The 24,032-nt window shown below is 35.4% G+C and overlaps 1 protein-coding gene across 7 annotated transcripts in view; it reads right to left on the bottom strand.

The window, feature by feature from the left end:
- The window catches only part of SPAG16 (sperm associated antigen 16), a 127,133-nt gene that overhangs the window by 38,028 nt on the left and 65,073 nt on the right, over positions 1-24,032 (bottom strand). For 5 of the 7 annotated variants that reach the window (XM_081813673.1, XM_081813669.1, XM_081813671.1 and 2 more), the window contains one exon: positions 3,482-7,341. The exons of 1 other annotated variant lie outside the window; for it this stretch is intronic. In XM_081813673.1, coding sequence (XP_081669799.1) covers positions 7,105-7,341 — 237 coding nt within the window. In that variant the 3' untranslated portion in view covers positions 3,482-7,104. Of the gene's footprint in view, positions 1-3,481; positions 7,342-24,032 lie in introns of those variants that run through there. One more of the 7 variants, XM_081813672.1, reaches the window with a different exon arrangement.

Genomic DNA, 24,032 nt, shown 5'->3' on the forward strand with positions numbered 1-24,032 from the left:
AAACAGGAAGAAATAGAAAATTTGAACAGACTGATAACCAACAAAGAAATTGAAACAGTAATCAAAAATCTCCAAACAAACAAAAGTTCAGAGCCAGATGGCTTCAAAGTAGAATTCTACCAAACACTTAAAAGAGTTAATACCTATTCTTCTCAAATTATTCCAAAAAACTAGAAAAGGATGGAAAACTTCCAAATTCATTCTATGAGGCCAGCATTACCTGATACCAAAACCAGATAAAGACTCCACTAAAAAAGAGAACTACAGGCCCATATTCCTGATGAACACGGATGCAAAAATCTCAATAAAATAGGAGCAAACCTGGGTGGCTCAGTCATTAAGCATTTGCCTTCAGCTCTGATCATGATCCCGGGGTCCTGGGATCTAGCCTCGCATTGGGCTCCCTGCTCAGCAGGAAACCTGCTTCTCCCTCTCCCACTTCCCCTGCTTGTGTTCCCTCTCTTGCTGTGTCTCTCTGTCAAATAAATAAATAAAATCTTTAAAAAAAAAAAAAAACAGTAGCAAACCATATCCAACAATACATTAAAAGAATCATTCTCCACAAACGAGTGGAATTTAAGGGCGCCTGGGTGGCTCAGTCGGTTGAGCGACTGCCTTCGGCTCGGGTCATGATCCCAGAGTCCCGGGATCGAGTCCCGCATCAGGCTCCCTGCTCGGCGGGGAGTCTGCTTCTCCCTCTGACCCTCCTCCCTCTCATGCTCTCTGTCTCTCATTCTCTCTCTCGCAAATAAATAAATAAAATCTTAAAAAAAAAAAAAAACGAGTGGAATTTATTCCAGGGATGCAAGCGTTGTTCAATATTTGCAAATCAATCCACGCAACAAACCACATTAATAAAAGAAAGGATAAGAGCCATATGATCCTTTCAATAGATGCAGAGAAAGCGTTTGACCAAGTACAATATCCCACGATAAAAAAAAAAAACAAAAAAACACAACCTCAACAAAGTACGATTAGAGGGAGCATACCTCAACATAACAGAGGCCATATATGAAAAAACCACAGCTAATATCATCCTCAATGAGGAAAAACTGAGAACTTTTCCTCTATGGTCAGGAACGAGACAGGGATGTCCACTCTCACCATCATTATTTAACGTAGCACTGGAAGTCTTAGCCACAGAAATCAAACCAAAGAAAGAAATAAAAAGCATACAAATTGGCAAGAAAGAAGTCAAACTTTCACTATTTGCAGATGACATGATACTCTATATAGAAAACCCCAAAGACTCCACCAAAAAACTGATAGAACTGATAACCAAATTCAGGAAAGACACAGAACACAAAATCAACATAAGAAATCATTTGCAATTCTATACACCAATAATGAAGCATCAGAAAGAGAAATCAAGGAATCAATCCCATTTACAATTGCATTAAATCATAAGATACCTAGGAATAAACCTAACCAAAGAGGTGAAAGACCTGTACTCTAAAAACTATAAAACACTGATGAAAGAAATTAAAGAAGACACAAAGAAATGGGAAAACATTCTATGCTCATGGATTGGATGAAAAATATTGTTAAAATGTCTATACTACCCAAAGTAATCTACACATTTAATGAAATCCTTATCAAAATACCAACAACATTTTTCACAAAGCTAGAACAAACAATCCTAAAATTTGTATGGAACCACAAAAGACCCCAAATAGCCAAAGCAACCTTGAAAAAGAAAAGCAAAGCTGGAGGCTTCACAATTCCTGGACTTCAAGTTATATTATAAAGCTGTAGTGAACAGAACAGTATGGTACTGGCACAAAAACAGACACATAGATCTATAGAACAGAATAGAAAAGCCAGAAAGGAACCCAAAACTATGGTCAACTAAACTTCAAAAAAGTAGGAAAGAATATCCAATGGAAAAAATACAGTCTCTTCAACAACTGGTGTTAAGATAATTGGACAGCAACATGCAAAAGAATGAAACTGGACCACATCCTACACCATAAACAAAAATAAATCTGAGATGGATGAAAAACTACTGTGAGACCTGAAACCATAAAAATCCTAGAGGAGAACACATGATATCGGCCATAGCAACTTCCTTCTAGATATGTCTCCTGAGGCAAGGGAAACAAAAGCAAAAATACACTATTGGGACTTCATCAAAATAAAAAGCTTCTGCACAACAAAGGAAACAATCAACAAAAGTAAAAGGAAACCTACAGAATGGGAGAAGATATTTGCAAATGAAGTATCTAATAAATGATTAGTATCCAAAATATATAAAGAACTTATAAAAGGCAACATCCAAAAACTGAATAATCCAATTAAAAATGGGGAGAAGGGGCACCTGGGTGGCTCAATCAGTTAAGCATCTGCCTTCAGCTCAGGCATGATCCTGGGGTCTTGGGATTGAGCCCCTCATTGGGCTCCCTGCTCAGCGGGAAGCCTGCTTCCTCTTCTCCCTCTACCCCTCCCCCATTCATGTTCTCTCTCCCTCTCCCCCCCAAATAAATAAAATATTTTTAAAAAATAAATAAAAATGGGGAGAAGACATGAATAGACATTTTTCTAAAGACATACAGATGGCCAACAAACACATGAAGCTACGTTCAACATCCCTCATCAGGGAAATACAAATCAAAACTACAAGATATAACCTCACACCAGTCAGAATGGCTAATATTAATAACATAAGAAGTAACAGGTGTTGGCGAGGATGTGTAGAAAGGGGAATGCTCTTATACTGTTGGTAGGAATGCAAACTGGTGTAGTCACTCTGGAAAACAGTATGGAGTTTCCTCAAAAAGTTAAAAATAGGACTACCCTACGATCCAGCAATCACACTACTAAGTATTTACCCAATGAACACAAAAATACTAATTCAAAGAGATATATGCACTCTGATGTTTATAGCAGTGTTATCAACAACAGCCAAATTATGGAAAGAGCTCAAATACCCATCAACTGATGAATGGATAAAGAAAAATGTATATATATGTGTGTGTGTGTGTGTATATATATATATATATATATATATATATATATATATATATATATATAGTATTACTCAGCCATAAAAAAGAATGAAACCTTGCCAGTTGCAATGACATGGATGGAGGTAGAAAGTATTATGCTAAGCAAAATAAGTCAGTCAGAGAAAGACAAATGATTTCACTCATATGTGAAATTTAGGAAACAAATGATCACACTGGGAAAAAGAGAGAGGAAAACCAAGAAACAGACTCTTAACTAATAAAGAACAAACATGGTTTTACCAGAGGGGAGGCTGGTGCAGAGATGAGTGAAATAAATGATGGGGCATAAGGAGTACACTTGTGATGAGCACCAGATGTTGTATGCAAGTGTTGGATCACTAAATTCTACACCTGAAACTATTGTTACACTGCATGTTAACTAGAATTTAAATTAAAATATATGAATAAATAAATAGGAAATAGTCCCCACCTCATTCAATTATACTAAAGTTATAAGTAGACAGTGACTAAAAGGAGAAATTAAAGGCCAATTTTATTCATAAAATAGAAGCAAGCATCCTTAAAAAAACAGTGAATTAGATCCAATGATATATGAATCAGATAACATATAATGAATAAGTTCAGTTTTATCCCAAGAGTGAAAGAGAATGCTTACATTAGAAATTCTGTTACTTACCACATTAAAATATTAATGGAGAAAATCATCTCAAAAGCAGAAAATTCAATATTCATTCATAATAAAATAAATTTTAACACATGAACATGATAAAAAAATTACCATTCATTTATTTTTACCAAAATTAACACTAACTCATGATAAAGCACAAATAAACAAACTTAGCAAACATGGAAGTAAAGGTTAACTTTTTTAGCCTGATAAAGAATATCTACCAAAGGCTTATAATTAATATTATTTGCTCATGTTGAAACATCAGATTCATTCCCTTTAAAATCAAGAACAGAAAAAGGGCGCCTGGGTGGCTCAGTTGGTTAAGCGACTGCCTTCGGCTCAGGTCGTGATCCTGGAGTCCCTGGATCGAGTCCCGCATCAGGCTCCCTGCTCGGCAGGGAGCCTGCTTCTCCCTCTGACCCTCCCCCCCTCATGTGCTCTCTGTCTCTCTCATTCTCTCTGTCTCAAATAAATAAATAAAATCTTTAAAAAAAATAAAAAAATAAATAAAATCAAGAACAGAAAAAGAATGCCTACTCCAACTACTTTTATTCAACATCTTTCTAGAGGTCTTAGACCATGCACAAAGATAAATATACATAAAATTTTGCAGGTTTGGAAAAGGAAAATCACAACCATCATTATTCATAGATGATATCATTTTAAACAATAATAAAAAAAACAGAGACAAACTTTTGAAAGGGAAACTTTAGCAAGGTCACTATATTTAAGTTCAACTTAGAGTAATCACTTTTATGTCTACAGCATGTCTAACAGCAAGTAACATTTTTTTTTCATTTATACATTCATTCAAATACAAATATTTATGGATACTTACTATTTGCCAGTCACGCTTTTGGCACTGGGAATGTATCAGTAAATAAAACATAAATATCCCTGCTTTTATGGAGCTTACATTCTAGATGAGAAGAGGTACAATAAGCAAGTTAATAATAAGTAAAACACAGATATGTAAGAGAAAGATACGTAAGACATGTATGGAGGGGGGAAAAAGCAGGAAAGAGAATGAGAAAGGAAAACACAGATACGTAAGAGAAAAATATGTAAGACATGTATGGAGGGGGAAAAAGGCAGGAAAGAGACTGAGAAAGGATTAGGGAATGAGGGGCAGCATTAAAATTTAGATTGGTGAAATGTAGATTGGGTGGCTATAGAACTCTCTTTATAAGGAGATATTTTATTAAAGAGTTAAAGGAAATGAGGGGATGAGCCATTTGGATGTCTGAGGGAAGAACGCAGGCAGAGGAAACCTCAAGTAAAAATCATAAAGGCAGGTGCATGTGTAGAGTGTTCTACAAACAGGTAAGTGGCTAGTGTGGCCACAGTTGAGTCAAAGATGGAAGAATAGCAGGAAATGAGGTCAGAGAGTTAAAACAAGGCCACATCATGTAAAGCATCAGAGGCCATAACAATTTCACTTATGATAGAATGCCACTAGAAAATATTAAGTAGAGAAATGTTATGGACAGACTTACGTTTTAAGAGAATCACTCTGGCTGCTATGTTCAAAGGAAAACAAAGACAAAGCAGAGAGCCAGTTAAAACACTATTACAATAATCCAAACTACAGATGATGAAAACAAAAACTAAAGAACAGAGAGCATTATAGTGTTAGTAGCAAGGAAAGATGGAAGTGTGGATATTTTTCAAAGATAGACCCAAAACAGGGGCGCCTGGGTGACTCAGTCATTAAGCATCTGCCTTCAGCTCAGGTCATGATCCCAGGGTCCTGGGATCGAGCCCCACATTGAGCTCCTTGCTCAGCAGAAAGCCTGCTTCTCCCTCTCCAACTCCCCCTGCTTGTGTTCTTGCTCTCGCTATCTCTCTCTGTCAAATAAATAAATAACATCTTAAAAAATAGACTCAAAATAATTTCTTTTCATATCTGATGTCAAATGTGAGAGAGAAATGACTCAAGGATAACTCCAGAGTTTTCTGGCTAAGTAATTAGAGGAATGGAGTTTCCACTAATTAAGATGGAGAAAACTCCAGAAGATAGAACTTCAGTAGAGAATTGATATCTAACTGCACGTGTCAAATATGCAGTTGGATATACAAAACTAGAGTTCAGAAAGAGATATCAGTATAAGATGTGAATTAAGAAGCTGTTAACATATAGGTAATATAAAACCATGAGACTGGATGAGATCACCTACGGAGTGGTGACAGCAAACAGAAGAGACCCTAGAACTAAGCTCTGGAACACCTCAACATGCAGGAATTAGGGAGATGAGGTTCAAACAGCAAAAGAAATGAAAAATTATGGCACCTATCTCCAATAGCAAGGCCTAGGAAATAACCAGAAAGTGAATGACTGAGAATGGAATAGGATCACTAAAGCAGAGACTATCAAGGAACTGAAAGTCCAGAGTCATGAAGAATTATAAATCATGAAAAATTATAGCAGAAATCATTTTTAAGAAAGTGACAGTGTCATAGGGATTTTATTTTAATTTACCAAAAAAAAAAAAAAATGACCTGAGAAGTGCCTGTATTAAAAGTTATAGTGAGTAGGATAATCTGATGATACGAGAATCAAGGCAGATTGTATTGATGAAGGAAAGAGGAGATTTGAAAGCAGAAGTGAGAAGCACAGGCGACATTTATCTCAACTCCACATCCAATGTTATGGTTGAGTGGAGAGAAAACAGTTACCCTTAAGAATGCTACAGGACAGGGTGAGCTGGAATTGGCTCATACTGGCTTATTCTTTTTAAAGATTTATTTATTCATTTGAGATAGAGAGAGAGAGAGAGAACATCAGCGGGAGAGGCAGAGGGAGAGGGAGAAAGAGAATCCCAAGCAGACTCCTGCTGAGCGTGGAGCCTGTTGTGGGGCTCGATTCCAGGACCTGAGATCATGACCTGAGCCCAAACCAAGAGTCAGACACTTAACCAACTGCCCACCCAGGCGCCCCTAGCTCACACTGGCTTATAATTGCTGACTGTGGACATCAATTTCCAACTCCACATTTGGCAAATTATGATGGAAGATGAATGACTTTGATGTATTTATAACACAGAAACTGGAAAAAACAACAAATCAAGGGTTTTGTTTGTTTGTTTCTTCTTCCAAAGAGTTGACTGTTAAATATTTACTAGTACCCACTGGCTGCAGGAGAAACTGTTAACTAGGGAAACTCTAGATTTCCATTATCACAGAAGGGGAAGGTAACATTCACAGTAGAAGTTAAAAATACAGAGGATTTTGCTGACCAGTAATCTTGAGTTGCAAACAGTACAGAGAAAAAGTTTCAGGAGTCAGGAGAAATAAGGAGAGATTGGGTCAGAAAAAGTGATATAAGGAAATTTAGGGAAAATTATAATTCTGGAGCAGATGAACTGGGAGTCCTGAACTCCTTATAAACACTAAAAAGAACACAGATACAAGGTATGAGTGTTGAAGAAAGACAGGATTAAGGATGAGCAGGCCAGGAACATGTGTTGTTCAGAATCTCCCATTTGGCTCCTGCTGACAGAAGCATGTCCTGTAGATGGGCAGTCTTATTCTGTGTACTTGGGCACTCTGTTGTCTCCTGCCAATGGTGTCCTGCAGAGGTGTGTTCTTACTCCAAGTTTGAGAGTTCCCTCTCCACTCCTGCTGATAGAGGAGGCATGGAGTCGGACAGAGTGTTGATCTTGCACTGAGCTCAGAGGCTCCTTCTTGATTTCTGTTGAAGGAGGTCTCAAAGCCGACAAAGGGACAGGTTATTTATTTTAACTACTTGTAAATATCATTTATAATAGCAAAAAATTATAAGGCACTTGGAATTACATTTAACAAAAATATGTATAAGATCTGAAGAAAGTATAAAAATGTTATTGAAAGATATTAAAGAAAACCTAAATATATGGGGAGATAAACCATGTTCATTCATGCATCAAAACACTCAGTACCATAAAGATGCTAATTATCATTACATTGATCTATAAAACCTAAGTTATTTCAACAAAAGTCCCTCGAAATTTTTTTAGAAATTTGACAAATCTATTTTAAAATGTACAGAGAATTATAGAATAACTAAAATGCTTCTGAAGAACATAAATGAGGTTGAGAAAACTGCTCTAAGATATATTTAAACTTATTAAAAAGTACAATAATTAAGAAGTATGGTACTTCCACAGGAGTAAACAATGAAACATAATAGAAAACAAAGCCACATATATCTAGAAACCCACGGAAACTAGTTAAATGACAGAGTTGATACTGCAGACCACTGGGGGGAAACATAACATGATAAATTGTGCTAGGACAAACAATTATCTTAATGAAACCAAAAAAAATTAGATTCCTACTTCATTCCACATTTTGAAAAAACCGATTTCAAGGTAATTAAATATTTTAAATTAGGAAGCAAAATTTTATGAAGAGATGTCCAGTCCAAACTAGACAGTATAGATTCATCTCTCCTTCTATTTTTCCCTGCAAAGTACAACTATAAACCCTGAAATAATCCAAGACAACCAAAGTGGAACTCTGAAGAGTAGAAATAAGAAGATAAACTGGTTAGAGATGCCAGGATTGGAGAAATAGTATAGCAGCAGGATATTTTATTACCTCCCACCCAGAGAAAAGAAGATGATACAGGTCCAAATCCTAACCTAGCAAAAAAAAGGTAATGTGTTCTCTGATCATGATCAAATCAAACCAGAAATCAATAGCAAAAAGACAAAGGAAAATCTCTTAAACGCATAGAAATTATACAACACACTTCTAAATAATCCATGGGTTTAAGAGGAAGTCTCAAATGAAATAAAAAAAAAAAACTGAGGATTCTAGAGGGGAGGGGGGTGCGGGGATGGGTTAGCCTGGTGATGGGTATTAAAGAGGGCATGTACTGAATGGAGCACTGGGTGTTATATGCAAACAGTGAATCATGGAACACTACATCAAAAACTAATGATGAAATGTATGGTGATTAACATAATAAAATAAAAAACAAAATATTTAACCTGTAAAAAAATAACACAAGAAAAAAGTCTCATAAAAATATATATATAGAATGGAATAAAAATGAAAGTGCAACATATCAAAATATGTGAGAGGCAGCTAAGGCAGGGTGAGAGGGAAATTTATAGCAATATAGTGCTTACATTACAGAAGAAGAAATGTCTTGAATCACTAATCTAAGTTTCTACCTCAAGAAAGCAGAAAAAGAAGAGCATTAAGAAACTCAAAGGTAGAAGAAGAATAAAGGAAATAATAAAGATGATAGCGGAAATCAACAAAATTGAATATAGGAAAATAATTCAGAAAATCATGAAATAAAAAGTTAGTTTTTTTAAGAAGTTAGTAAAATTGATAAAACTCTACCAAGATTGACAAAAATAAAAAAGGAGAAGACAGAAATAACCAATATCAAGAATGGAACAGAGAATATCACTACAGATCCTGTAGTCATTAAAAGTATAATAAGGGAATACTATAAAGAACTTTATGCAGAGTATAAATTTAGCAATTTAGAAAAGACCAATTCCTCGAAAAACACAAACTACCAAAATTCAATTAAAATGAAATAATCTAAGATCCTAAAACTATTAAAGAAATTGAATTTATAATTAAAAGAAATCAAGACTAGATGGTTTCTTTTTTTAAAGGTTTTTAAATATTTTATTTACTTGAGAGAGAGAGAGAGAGGGAGGGAGAGAGAGGACGAGCAGAGGGAGGAGAGAAGGAGAGGGACAAACAGGCTCTACACTGAGCTCAGAGCCCAATGCAGGGCTCCATCTCACCACCCTGAGATCCAGAACCTGAGCCAAAATCAAGAGTGGGAGGCTTAACTGACTGAGCCACCCAGGCGCCCCCAGATGGTTTCATTAGAGAATTCTGCCAAATATTTTTAAAATAATTAGCAACTACTCAACAATAAAGAAAGGAAAAATCATTGATCTATACAACAGCTTGGATGAATCTCAAGGGAATTATGCTGAGTGTAAAAGTCAACCCCCAAAAGTTAAATGCCATATGATTACATTTAAATAACAACCTTGAAATGACAAAAGTATAAAGAAGGAGAACAGATTATCGGTTGTCTAGGGTTGGGAATTAGAGGGAGTAAGGTGGAGGGAAACAAGTTATGATTATAAAAGGGCAACACCAGGAAACCTTGTGGTGGCAGAATTGTCCCATATTTTGACTGTATCAATGTCAATATCCAGATTGTGATATTGTATTTTGGTTTTTCAAGATGTTACCACTGGAGGAAAACAAAGAGTGCACAAGATCTCTTTATTATTTCTTACAAGTACACAAGATTCTACAATTATCTCAAAATAAAAAGGTTAGTCTAAAAAAGTTAGAGATATTAGTGAAACACAGTAAAATTTAAATAAATTCTGTAGATTAATAGTATTGTTTAAATTTTGATTTTTTATAGATTTATTTATTTATTTTAGAGAGAGAACATGAGTGGGAGGGGCAGAGGGACAGGGAAATAGAATCTCAAGCAGACTCCATGCTGAGTTTGGAGCCTGAACCCGAAGCAGGGCTCTATATCACAACCATGAGATCACAACCTGAGCCAAAACCAAGAGTCCAATGCTTAACCGACTGCATCACCCAGGCACCCCTAAATATTGATTTCTTTATTTAAATAATTATATTGTGTTAATGAAATAGAGGGTCTATGTGTTTAGGAATATGCACTGAAATATTTGGTAAAGGGAAAAATAAATAATATGCAAATAAAAGAAAACATACAAGCACAGCATTTTGACTTTGGGATAGGAAAGGATCTCTTAAGCACTGTCAATAAGTCTTCCATAAAAGAAAGTATTAATAAATTTGACTACATTAAAATAAAGAACTTTTTGTGTTTTCTTAAATAAAATTGTATATTTATAAGATATAAAGCATGACAAAATGAAGAACTATTCATTAAAAGACACTATGAAGAAATAAATATAAGTCATCATCTGGGACAAGATACCTGCAATCGTATGATTGATCAAGGAATTATTATCTAAGAAATATTGCAAATATACTTAAAAAGACCAATAACCTAATTGAAAAAGTCAAAAGTTAGGAAATGACATTTCACAGAAGCTAACATATGAATAACCCAAAAATAAAAGAGAACATGTTCAATTTAACTATTAATCAGAAAAATTAAGACCCAATAGGTAACATATTTTACTATTTAGATTGACAAAAATTAAGAACATTGGCAATACCAAGTGCTGCAAAGGAAAGAGTAATAGAAACTCTGTGTGTGGGTTTGTTAACTTGTTCAACTAATTGGGAAAAGAATATGATACTATACAGTAAAATCCTCATCCCCAATAACACAGCAATTCCACTCCTATATTAGTATCCTACAGAAAATTTTGCATGCGTGCATTTGGAGATATACAAGAATATTCATGGAAGCATTGTTTATTAGAGCAAGGCTTTGGAAACAAACTGAATATGTGTTAATAACAGGACAGAAAAGTAAATATTGTGGAATGAAATACAGCTACATATGGCAACATGGAAGAATCTTAGAAACAAATGCCAAATGAAAAACCAAGTTGCAGAAGACTAATACATAGTGTGTAACTTACATTTATGTTATTTATATATTTTTTAATATATAGTTACATATATTATATATAAATATATAATAATACATATTTATAAGCAAATATACATATATTTAAATTAAATATTACTTAAAAATTGTGGTATACTTAATCCACAAATTCACAATTTTTCATAAAGTGTTACTTTTAAATATAGATAATACAGATATTGACTGAAGTTTTCAAAATGTAAAATCCTGAGCATATTTTCATTGTAATCTCATTTTTGTATTTTCTAAATGATCCATGTTTATGCATAATTCAAAATAAATAGTACAGTTTAAAACCTGAGAATAATTAGTATTTCTTAATTGTTTTTATTCTGATTCACATTTATTTCTTTTTATGTAAACAGAACATATTTAGTGTAATAATGTAAGTATTTCTATTTATTTGATTTTCTACTCAGAATTATAAACAAGTTGTCTTAATCCTTATGTATTTAACATGGCATGGTATTATGAATATATCAAATTATCAAATTATAGGCATTAAAATTCTTATTTGCACATGGTTATAGACTTTTTTTTAAATTTTGTTTGTTTGTTTGTTTTATTTATTCATGAGAGTCAGAGAGAGAGATAGAGAGAGGCAGCGGTAGAGGGAGAAGCCGGCTCCCCGCCTAGCAGGGAGCCCGATGCGGGACTCGATCCCGGGACCCTGGGATCGTGACCTGAGCCGAAGGCAGACGCCCAACCATCTGAGCCACCCAGGAGCCCCGGTTATAGACTTTTTAATACCTTCCACATTTTTAAACTCTAAAGAAAATGCAAAACTGATTTCCTTTTTTAGCAACTTTATGTCTGATAAATACACTGATTTAACATCCTAATGTAAGATTCACAATTACTAGCAAAATGTCAACCAGATCCTTGATTAATGCTGGAGTCAAAATGATGCTTACGCAAAAAATAATGACTACTGTATAGCAATATTCAAGAATACTATACAAAATGCAACTAGACTCACTCTAATTAATACAAAGTATCTGCACGTAATTGCGTCTAACTGCTCTTGAAGTGCACCATTAGCATGCCCAGGGTGGCATAACACAAGATGACACACACTGTCATATCAGAGCTAAAGGAACCCTTTCTCTCCTTTTTACATTTTATCATTATATTTAATAAACTATAATCTATTTTATATAATCATTGGTGGATGTCGTGAAAAAGGTATGAATTAAGATCATTTTTTAATTAAGTGAACCAAAATACAGAATAGCCCCTAAAGAAGTTGAGAGTTGTGTACAATCTTTATGGCTATACCAGCACTTTCAAATATGTAACAGGAAATAGGCAAACAAGAGAACATCAGAATTAGCCATCATCATGCTCTAATTTCCATATCTCTGTATATAATCTGAATTAGGGAAACCACACTGATAATCATAGAAAGCCACTGCAAAATTATTCAAGTCATTATATAACAAAGTGAAAAAAATGCTTAAAAGGAATGAATTTAGAAATCTTTGACAAACTTCTATTCAGTGCTACCAATATCATATTTAACATAAAAGAATAAAATGGTATTAACAATTACTTATTATTGGGGCGCCTGGGTGGCTCAGTCGTTAAGCGTCTGCCTTCGGCTCAGGTCATGATCCCAGGGTCCTGGGATCGAGTCCCACATCGGGCTCCCTGCTCAGCGGGAAGCCTGCTTCTCCCTCTCCCACTCCCCCGCTTGTGCTCCTGCTCTCGCTATCTCTCTCACTGTCAAATAAATAAAATCTTTAAAAAAAAAAATTACTTATTATTTATCTTTGGTAAATAATCTTTTCTACTAAGACTATATTTTTAATAAGTACCAATTCTATAATAGGTACTGTGCTAGGTATATTACACATATTATTTTATTGCATCATGACAAAAACCCTTTGATGCACATAGAATTCTTCCCAGTTTACAGAGATGGAAGCACAGAAGTTAAGTAATTTGCCCAGGTTTGTACAAGTAATATAGTGGGAGACCTAAATTTCAGATACAGATTAGGCTTCAAAATAATTCATAATCTAAAACATTTCTGCCAAAGTACATACTACACTATGTTAATAGAGGCTATGCTGAAGGAAAAAGGCTTACAGTAGTTAACTTATGCAAGGATAGTTATGAAAGTACTAAATTAAGGCTAAAAAATATCTTTTTGCTCCCTTAACAAAAGATATATATATCTCATTTCTGAAGACACTAAAGAAGACAAATAGGAAAATATGAAAACTCATCCATATCTTATGAGAAAGCAGTTTAATAGCTATATTGGTAGTATAAGCTAAGTTGTGAAAAGCTATTTTTATATAACTTGTATTATTAATAAACTTATAAAATTAAATGATTAAAAAATAAGGTAACAAAATGTTAACTGCAATTAAAAGCTATTTTAATGGAAACAAATTTTATCTAAAGATTTTTCTTATAATAAGCTCTAAATAATTGTTGCTAAACCAGATGTTGCCAGGGTAAATAATCTAAATAATTTTAGCAAAGGTTTTTAAATTACTCCTTCAATAAAATTTTTAAATTTCTTTAAATATGAAGATAATATGACTATTTTGCAAAATACAATAAGAATTTCTCTTAACTTTGAACATATCCTCTGTTCCTATCCATCTGGAGAATATCTACTTTTTTCATATCTTTATAATACTTTGAAACAGGGTTTCCAGCAGAAACATATAAATCTGTTTCAAGTAGAAGCATAATAACATAAATAGGATTTTTTCATTTCGAAAAGAATGTCTGTACTCCAATCCAAAAGAGAATAAGCATTAAATCAGGTAGTAAAAGATGGAAGGAGCAAGGGAGCAATCCCTTATCTTTCTCCCCACTTTCTTGAAATACTTTCAATGGTATTGTTTTTGTTTTGCTTTGTTTTTCATTTTTCCTGAATGATCACTGAATACATAGTTCAAGACACAAGGTAAGTAGTAAGTTTTTAATACATAAAAATTATAATATATAAAAATTGTATTTGTAAGCTTCAGGGAGTCATTAAAGCAACAGATTTGAACTTTAGTGGATGTCATATAACCGCTTTTTCCTCTACAATGAAAAATAAATTCTACACATAAATATTACCTTTCAGAACTATTAAAATCTACACAGAATTGTTCTATTCTACTTCTCTTTAATAAATATGTTGGCACATTGAAAGTTTCACATGCATAATAACCATTCAAAGTCTCAATAAAGTAGTAATTTTTCTCTTAACTGTGACTTATGTGTTTGCAAAGTATCCAATTAATTGTATAATGGCTCTTAATTCCTTTAGAGTTAAATATATTTCACAGATAGAAGGAAATTATGTTATAATGTATAGTTATCTTTACAAAAACTAACCCATCGACTATCTTAGTAACCCACTGATTACCTTAAAGACAAGAGAAAATTACTTTCCCAGTATTGACTCGAATTGTTTCCTTAATTCAAAAAAAAATAGTTTAAACCATAAGAATTAGCTTTAAAATATAATCTCATTTTAAAAGGTTTTATTTTTAAGTAATCTTTACACCCAACGTGGGGCTCAAACTCACAACCCCGAGATTAAGAGTCACAGGCTCCACTGATTAAGCCAGCCAGGTGCCCCAAATATAATCTCATATTAACTCAATTTTATAGAAGGAATTTTATAATGTTATAGAACTATATAATGTAATTAATATGGCATATCAGGAAGCCACATACTTAACTAGTTTGAGAAGTAAAAAAAAAATACAATTGTCTAAGGAAGACTAGTATATAGTGGCAAGTTTCAGAAAGAAATATTTAATGCCACACAGAGGGGGCTCCTGGAGGACAGCCTAGAAGGCTGCTAAGGTAGTCCATGATGACCAGTTTTAGAAGGGTGGGAAGGAAAATTAAAAGGAAAAAGAAGCAATGAAATTGATGGTTTTAAAAAGAAGTCCCTCATAATCTCCATCAGATCCCCCAAATCCAACCAAAATAAACATTTAACTTAAGTAAATTTGTTCTGCAAGTGAAACTTCTAGATAAGTTCCTTAGGCCCCTTCCAATAAGATTTTAACTCCTAGTTCTCCACTCCCCACCTCCATCCCCATATAGAAACTCAGAACTTGTCAAGTAATGTGAGATCAACACTAATGAGAGAGTGGGAGACACCAGAAGGACAGGATCAAAGATGATAACCATAATTTTGAACTGAATGAACTGGTAGAATGCAGACACTATTAAAAGCCATTTCAAAAATGAAGAAATTAGCCTATTTGGGAAACAAGATGAGATTTGTAAATTAAGTCATGTTAATTTTGAGGTAATGGTAATAGTTCAAAATGTAAATTCCTATAGATAGCTAAATTCTTGCTATAAAGCTACAATATAGTAATATGAATGTTTGAAAATCATCAGCAAGGAAGTTATACTGAAAATAGATTATGAATTAGGAAATTCATTTTAGGAAAACCAACTCTAATTATAACACAGATTTTATGGAGAAAATTAATTTATTCTGAGTTCCAAGAAAGAGCTTCAGAATACAACCCAATTTAATTTGAGCCATCTACAGTACTTGTGAAATAATTTTCTTTTTTGAAGTTTTATTTTGATGGCAACAGCATAGTTTTGTTGAAAAGCATGAGGAAAAACAAATAGCAGATATTACTATGGAGAAATCTGAGACTAGAAAATCTTGAGTCTTCAGATTTCCCTGAGCTCTCTGGACCTGCAAAAATAACCTGTCCCTCCCTGTTAAAGGCTAGTATGCCTTCCTTGATCAAAGGCAATTTTATCCTCTGCCTTGCAAGACAACTCATGCTCCTCTTACAATATATTCCCCACTTCCTCTCTGGTTAACGGATTGAAATCCATTTAAGTCACAATAAAATCTAGCCAGGGATGTACTGCCTCTGTTAAAAGAGAAAAAGAACTATACCCAAAGGAACTACAGAAACTAACCAATATGTACCTGTGGGTGTCAAGAGAATATGGCAGGTCTGGACCCTGAGGCTTTGAAACAAGGGAGGTAGAACATAAAGTTGTACAAGGGAGGATCTATTAATAGTAAAGCATTCTCCTATGGATTAGTATCCTGGCAAAGACCCCCATGTTAATACAATGCTAGGATAGCTCTTATAAACCTTGAAAAAAATGACGGCCTAACTAAATGAAGTAGACATGCCAAAACTACCATGCATGACAAATAATGCAAGAAGGATCAAAAGAGAGAAGTGAGCATGCGAGAGTGGATATACCATGCAAGGCTGAAAGCCCACGAGATAGCCACAGAATGACCAGAAGATACACCAACTATAAGAGCATTAAGGATTGTAACTGTAAGAGGGGCAGTAACATCACTGAGAAGCTCAGTTGTGGCTCTCCTCTAGAATGATGCTAGATATTATTAGAGAATCAGGCGCCTTTAAAGCAACGGGGATGATAGGAGCCTGATGACGAGAGGCCAGGTGGGAGCACTCATAGGTCAAAAGCACGGTAGGCACAATTATGAAAAAGTGCAGAGTAGCTGTCAGGAGAGCCTAGTCCACAGAGAGCTAGGGAGATAGTTAACACAACATAATACCTCAAAGGCCAGGAAGATGGGAAGCCAACAAGGGTAATTCCAATCTGTACAACCAGATGAAATCAACAATGAAATTATTAGGATGCTAAGGGCAGCCACTCCATAAAAAGTCACAATCTCTTGCCTGGTTTCCAGACCTTAGCCGGTTTTTCAGACACTGAACCTATGACTGAAGAAGTGGCCAGGTCTCCAGGAAGAAGTATCCTACAACACAACACCATGGCAAGTATATATAATGATTTACTCAGGTAACTATACACTAGGGAAGAAGGAATACCCAAACATTTTGAGACCACTGACATAGGTTCTAGCATGGTATTGATACTCAGGGACTTGTGGTGTTATGATGCCCCTCATGAGAAGAGTTGAGGAATATGGCGACCAGATAATAAACAGAGTATTGGTCTAGGTCTGGCTCACAGACAGATGGGATTCATGAACCCATTTCCCTAGTCTCCAAATAAGTAATTGAAAAGGACATACTTGACAGTTTGATGAACTCTCACATTAGTTCTTGACCTGAGGAATAAGGGGTACTATAGTGGAAAACACCAAGTAAAATCCTCTGAAATTGCTTCTTTCTCTGGTCAAAATAACCAAAAATAATACTGCAAACTGGGAGGGGGTGTTATCAGAGATTAGCTGAAAGATGTAGATGTAGCAGTTATCATCATATTCCCATTTAATTCTCTAGTCTAGCCCCTATAAGAACAGAGATCATGGATATTAGGTACCTAGATTAGTCAAATTCATAGAAACAGAAAGTAGAAGGGTGGTATTTCCAGAGACTAGGAGGAAAAGACAATGAGGAATTAGTGTTCAATGGGTACGAAGTTTCAGTTTGTGAAGATGAAAAAGTTCGGGAGGTAAATGGTGTGATGGTTGCACAACAACATGAATGTACTTAATTCCACTAAACCATAGAGTTAAAATGGTAAATTTTACATTTTGTATATCTTATCACAACAAAAACAATCAGATGCTGTTCCTAGTTAAACTTAAACAAAGAAACAGATATCCTAGAAGATGACATTGGACTACTACTGCAAACTCAACCAAACTGTAGCCTAAATCTCAATTGCAGCTGTTCTGCTTTATGTGGTATCTTTGCAAGAGCAGATTAATATGTCCTCAGGTACACAGCGTGTCCCCACTGATCTGAAGATGGGTTCTTTTTTGTCTTATCAGAAAAGAAAGTAGGGTCAGAAAAGATCAAAAGATCAGTAAAGATAAAAAAAAAAAAAAAGTTGCCCTTACATGGCAGAAACAGCGATACAACTCAACTCCTCTGCCTCAGACTCACGTAAACTTTACTTTCTATCAAAATATTAATCCTAATCATCTTTACATTCCACTATATTACTGAAATCACCCTAAATGGGTCTGGTAAGCAGAAAGTATCCCAGATGTCTTAAAAAGATACATTGTGCCAGAGAAGAAATAAACACTAAGAAAATCCTGATGTCTAGAGCATGTTGAGATAATAATTCTAAATAAAAAGTTGCTACATGTTGTATCCTCCATCATGAAGAAAGAACATAGTTTAAATGATATTTGGATCAAGAAAAGTTTTGCAATAGGTCCAGAGCATGTTATAAGACATCAGATTTGCCTCTTGGGTCTTACAGCCCAATAGATCCAACAGTGTTCAAACTATCTGTGGGAAATAAGGATTTATAGCTGATAATAATCTCCAGTAATAACCTCTAGAGTTCAGAGAATAGCCATGTCCATCTCCTTTGATAACTATTCCTATATATTCTCCTCTTAGGAGTCAGCTCCGAGTATGCTCCTGAGCTCTTGTAGAGAATGAGGACTTATAATACAAAGCGACTATATGACATGTATTATTTATGAACCAGGAATGCTATCTGTCCTTAAAGCCATGATTCTGGACATGCAAAAAGCAATTAATCTTAAAAAGGAATAATTATAATTGAAACTGTGCTTGAGCATATCAGAAAAGCACAAGTAAATTGCATGAGCAAGTAGCTTAGAATTCCAAACTTCTATTCCTATTTTAATGCCACATGTCCTACTATACCTATGGCCTTGTGGGAAGTTCATCATGAACAGGTAACAAGAGAAAGAAAAAAAATGGCCTGGTTTCTAGATGGGCTTTCACAACATGCCATCCCAGGTACCAGTGGACAGTCACTGAATATAGTTCTGCCAAGGGAGGCTCTGAAAGACAATGGTGAATGGAAAACCTTCCAATGAACAGAAATTTGGGCAGTATATCTGGTCATCTGGTCATTATCTGGAAGGAGAAATGGGGTATGGGGAATGGATCTATACTTACTTATAAATAGTGGCTATCAGTTTGGCTGACTGGTTAGGGATTTACAGAAAGAATAAGATTGGAAGACTTGCAATAAGATCTAGAGAAATGGTTAGTGGCTGGACCTCTTAAAATTGGAAAAGTTGGGGTGCCTGGGTGGCTCAGTCGGTTAAGCAGCTGCCTTCGGCCCAGGTCATGATCCTGGGGTCCCGGGATCGAGTCCCACATCCGGCTCCCTGCTCAGCGAAAAGCCTGCTTCTCCCTCTCCCTCTGCCTACTTGTGCTTTCTATCTCTCTGTCAAATAAATAAATAAAATCTTTTTTAAAAAAATTGGAATAGTAGGGGTGCCTGGATGGTTCAGTCATTAAGCATCTGCCTTCGGCTCAGGTCATGATCCCAGGGTCCTGGGATCGAGCCCCGCATTGGGCTCCCTGCTCAGCAGGAAGCCTTCTTCTCCCTCTCCCACTCCCCCTGCTTGTGTTCCCTCTCTCACTCTCTCTCTCTCTCTGTCAAATAAATAAATAAAATCTTAAAAAAAAATTAGAAAAGTATGAGAGTATTTGTGTCCAATGGGTATACTCATTAAAAGACATCCCCTACAGATAAGATTTTCAATAATTATGTGGAAAATATGCCCTAACCTGTGAATATTGTCCTTTTTCCTTGGACCCTCAGCTGCTTTGGCCCAACAAGCTATCATATCAAGTACGGAAAACTATACATAGGCTTAGAAACTATACATAGGACTTCCCCTAAGCAAAGTTGATCCTGCTACCACTCAATGCTGAATGTCCAGCTTGCCAACAGCAGAAGTCAACATGGAACCTTGTTATGCCACCTTACCATGAGGAACCAGACAGTTATCTGACAGTAGACTTATTACCTTGGACCTCTTCCAGTTTGATTTTTTTAAAGATTTATTTATTTATTTATTTGAGAGAGAGGGAGAGAGAGAGAGAATCCTTGAGCAGACTCCCTGCTAAGTGGGAAGCCTGATGTGGGGCTTGATCCCAGGACACTGAGATCACAACCCAAGCCTAAATCAAGAGTCGGATGTTGAACCCACTGAGTCCCCCAGGTGCCCCTCCATTTTGATTTTTAAAATTTTATATTTTTAAATTTTTTCAATTATTTTTATTTGAGTATATTTGACACACAACATAGTGATTCAACAACTGTGTTATTCTAGGCTCCCCACAAGTGTAACTAGTATCTATTACCATACAATACTATTACCATTGACTGTATTCCCTATGCTATACCTTTTATTCCCATGACTTACTCATTCTGTAACTGGAAGCCTTTATCTCCCACTCCTCTTCACCCATTTTGCCCTGCCCCCGCCCCTCTTCCATTTTAGAGTGGTTAGTGATTTGTTTACACTGAACAAAATATATATTCATTATATCGTGCAGGATTCATTCAAGAAAACCAAAATTTGACTATAAATCTTCTTTCAAGCCTTCCCCAAAGGGACAGCAGGCATTTATAAGGGAAACTCTTTTATTTTATTTCTATCTTTTAAAGATAATTAGACATTAGCTTTGAAAGGATACCCTTTCCTGGGAACACAAAAACACATCCAACAGTTAAACTAGGGGCTAATGATAGCCTCGTAATAAATGACGTTTTGCCCCGTGTCTGTTTCACAGTAAGACCAGTGGGTTTATAGACCCATCCCCTGGTTATTTCCCCAGTTTCTAATTGTATACCTGGACTAAACATATTAGTCAATTAGTAAAATCTACTTATTGGCTCCCTGATTTATAAAGTAAATATTACTATGGTAGGAAGGATCAAGTGGAAGCCCTAGACCTTCTGAACTCTACCAAGAGAGTAAACCAAAGGCAAAGCATAATCCTGTGGTAATTATAGAAATTAGTGCCACAAGAAACATTTTAAAGATATAGAGGATAGAGACTCATCACATTCCTTTTAAACTTGCCTGTTTGATCTTAGCTGAAAATTGATGGGTCTTAGAATATTGTAAAATTGAGAAAGTCTAATCCATAATTACAGATTGGATATTTATCTTCACTGTTTTGAATGCACTACAATCCATGAGCTTACAAATTTCCTTACTCGTTGTCATGGAATATCACACAATACATGCTTATGACCAAAGTATGCATTTTACAGTAAAGGATGTATATTTATAGACTAACATCCATCGAATTGGTGGACCATGCCCCAGAAACAGCTGGCCAAATAGAAGAGTGGAATTATTAAGTTCCAGTTTACTAAAAACTCAGTTACAGTGTTAGTCTAAAAACAACAACATGCAAAGTTGTTCTTACATAGTCCGTGGAAATCAAGAGTTCACAGAAATGGAAATAGCCCCTCTCATTATTACATCTAATAACCAACCAGCAAAGATGTTGCTTCCTGCCCAGAAACTTTGGACTCTGCTATTGGATGGCTTAATTCAAAAGGGAAGAATGCTTCTAGTGTGGCACATAAAGAAGGCACCATTAAATTAAAAGTTAAGTCTGCCATCTAGTGATTCAGGTATCTCTGTGATAGTCTGACACTCTTTGACAGGATTGCTGCTTAAATGGTGGATATGGAGAGGACCTTCTGGAACTCAGCAAACAATCTGAGGCACATATTATTACTTCCATGTTAACTAGTAGATGTCAATGGAAAACTACAACAATTCAAGACAGCAGGGTTACTAAATACTCAGACCCTTTGAGATTGAAGATATGGGTCAGTTCACCAGATAAAGAACTCTAATCAGGCAAAAATCAACAGATTTGAAGGGACAAGTAGACCACAATAAAATAAGCGACATCAATATCTCACTTTCTGCAATGGATAGATCATCCAGATGGAAAATCAATAAGGAAACATCAGACTTGAATCATACTTTAGACCAAATATACCTAACATACACAAAGTGAATGTGTATTCTCAAATGCACAAAGAACGTTCTCCGTGATAGATCATATGATAGGACACAAGACAAGTCAGCAAATTTAAAAAGACTGGAATCATACCAAGTATCTTTTCTGACCATAATGGTATGAAACTAGAAATCAACAAGAGGAAAGCTGGAAAATTTACAATCATGTGGAAACTAAACACACTCCTGAAAAACCAACAGGTTGAAGAAGAAATCAAAAGTAAAATAGGGGCATCTGGGTGGCTCATTCAGTTAAGCATCTGCCTTCAGCTCAGGTCATAATCTCAGGGTCCTGGGATCCAGCCCCATGTTGGGCTCTCTGCTCAATGGGGAGTCTGCTTCTCCCTCTCCCTCTGCCCCTCCCCCCCACTCATGTGTGCTCTCTCTCTTTCTCAAATAAATAAAATCCTTTTTGAAAAGTGAAATAAAAAATTCTCGAAACAAATGAAAATGGAAACACAACACACCAAAATCTGTGCGATACTGTAAAAGCAGTTCTTAGTGAGAAGTTTATAGTGACAAATGCATTTATTAAGAAAAAATAATGATCTCAAATTATCAAGGTAACTTTATACCTCAAAGAACTAGAAAAAGAGGAAAAATTAAGCCCAAAATTAGCAGAAGGAAGAAAGTAACAGGATCAGTGAAGATATAAATGAAATAGAGATCATAAAAACAATGAAAAAGATCAAAATTAACACTGGCTTTTTTGAAAAGGTAAATAAAATTGGCAAACCCTTAGCTAGACTAAGACAAAAAGAGTGAAAACTCAAAAAATCAGAAATGAAAGAAGAGATATTACACCTGAGCACAGAAATACATAGGATCATAAGAGACTGCAATGAATAATTACATGCAAACAAACTGGATAACCTAGAAGAAATAGATAAATTCCAAAAAACATACAACTTACCAAGACTGAATCATAAGGAAATGGAAAATCTGAACAGACTAATAATAAATGAGGATACTGAATCAGTAATCAAAACCTCCCAACACAGAAAAGGCCAGGACCAGATGGTTTTGATGAGGAATTCTACCAAATATTTAAAGAAAAGTTAATGCCAATCCTTCTCAAACTCTTCCAAAAAATTGAAGAGGATGGTACATTTCTAAACTCATTTTATGAGGCCAGCATTACCCTCCTACCAAAACTAGAATAGGATAATTCAAGAAAACTATACACCAATATCTCTTATGAATAAAGATGCAAATATTCTCAACAAAGTACTAGCAAACTGAATTCAACAATACACTAAAAGAATCACACACCATGATCAAGTGGGATTTATTCCCGGGATACAAAGATAGTTCAACAAATGTGATCAACAAATGTGATATCACATTAATAGAATGAAAGATAAAAAAAATCATATGATCATCTCAAAAGATGCAAGAAAAGCATTTGACTAAGCTCTACATCCTTTCATATGAAAAACCCCTCACTAATTGGGTAGAGAAGGGATATACCTCAACATAATAAAGGCCATATACAAGAAACCCACAGCTAACATCATACTAAATTGTGAAAGGTTGAAAGTTTTTCCTCTAAGATCAGGAACAAGGCAAAGGTGCCCAATTGCACCGAACAGTAATTGTAGTCCTAGCTAGAGCAATCAGGCAAGATAAAGAAATAGAAAGCATCCAAATAGATTCCTTCCTTCACCGACCAGAGAAGGCTGGTCAAGAGTGGGAAGAGACTAGCCTCTAGAAAGGCCTTCCCCATCCTCAACTTTTCTTATCCCCCCCCCAACAAAATACCAACCCTGCTATATATATATATATATATATGGAAAGGTGTGTACTGCCACCTAAATAATTGAATCATTTCCCAAAGGAAAGGGGACAGGAGAGCCTCTGTCTTTTGGCAACATCTCATCTCTTCCTTTTGCTTTTGCCTTTTCCTCCCTGTCCTTGGTTTCATCCTATTCTACACTTCAGATTTCTATTTTTGTGTTGAACTTGCTCCTTTTTTTCATATTGAAAAGATGACACTGCCCCAAGAGCCAGAAATAAATGGGATTGAAAACCATCCAAATAAGCAAGGAAAGCTAAATTACCTTCTTTTCAGATGACATGATCTTATACATAGAAATC

Source organism: Leptonychotes weddellii, chromosome 3, assembly GCF_054177405.1.
Source record: "Leptonychotes weddellii isolate Sample4059 chromosome 3, ASM5417740v2, whole genome shotgun sequence".
Taxonomy (NCBI): domain Eukaryota; kingdom Metazoa; phylum Chordata; class Mammalia; order Carnivora; family Phocidae; genus Leptonychotes; species Leptonychotes weddellii.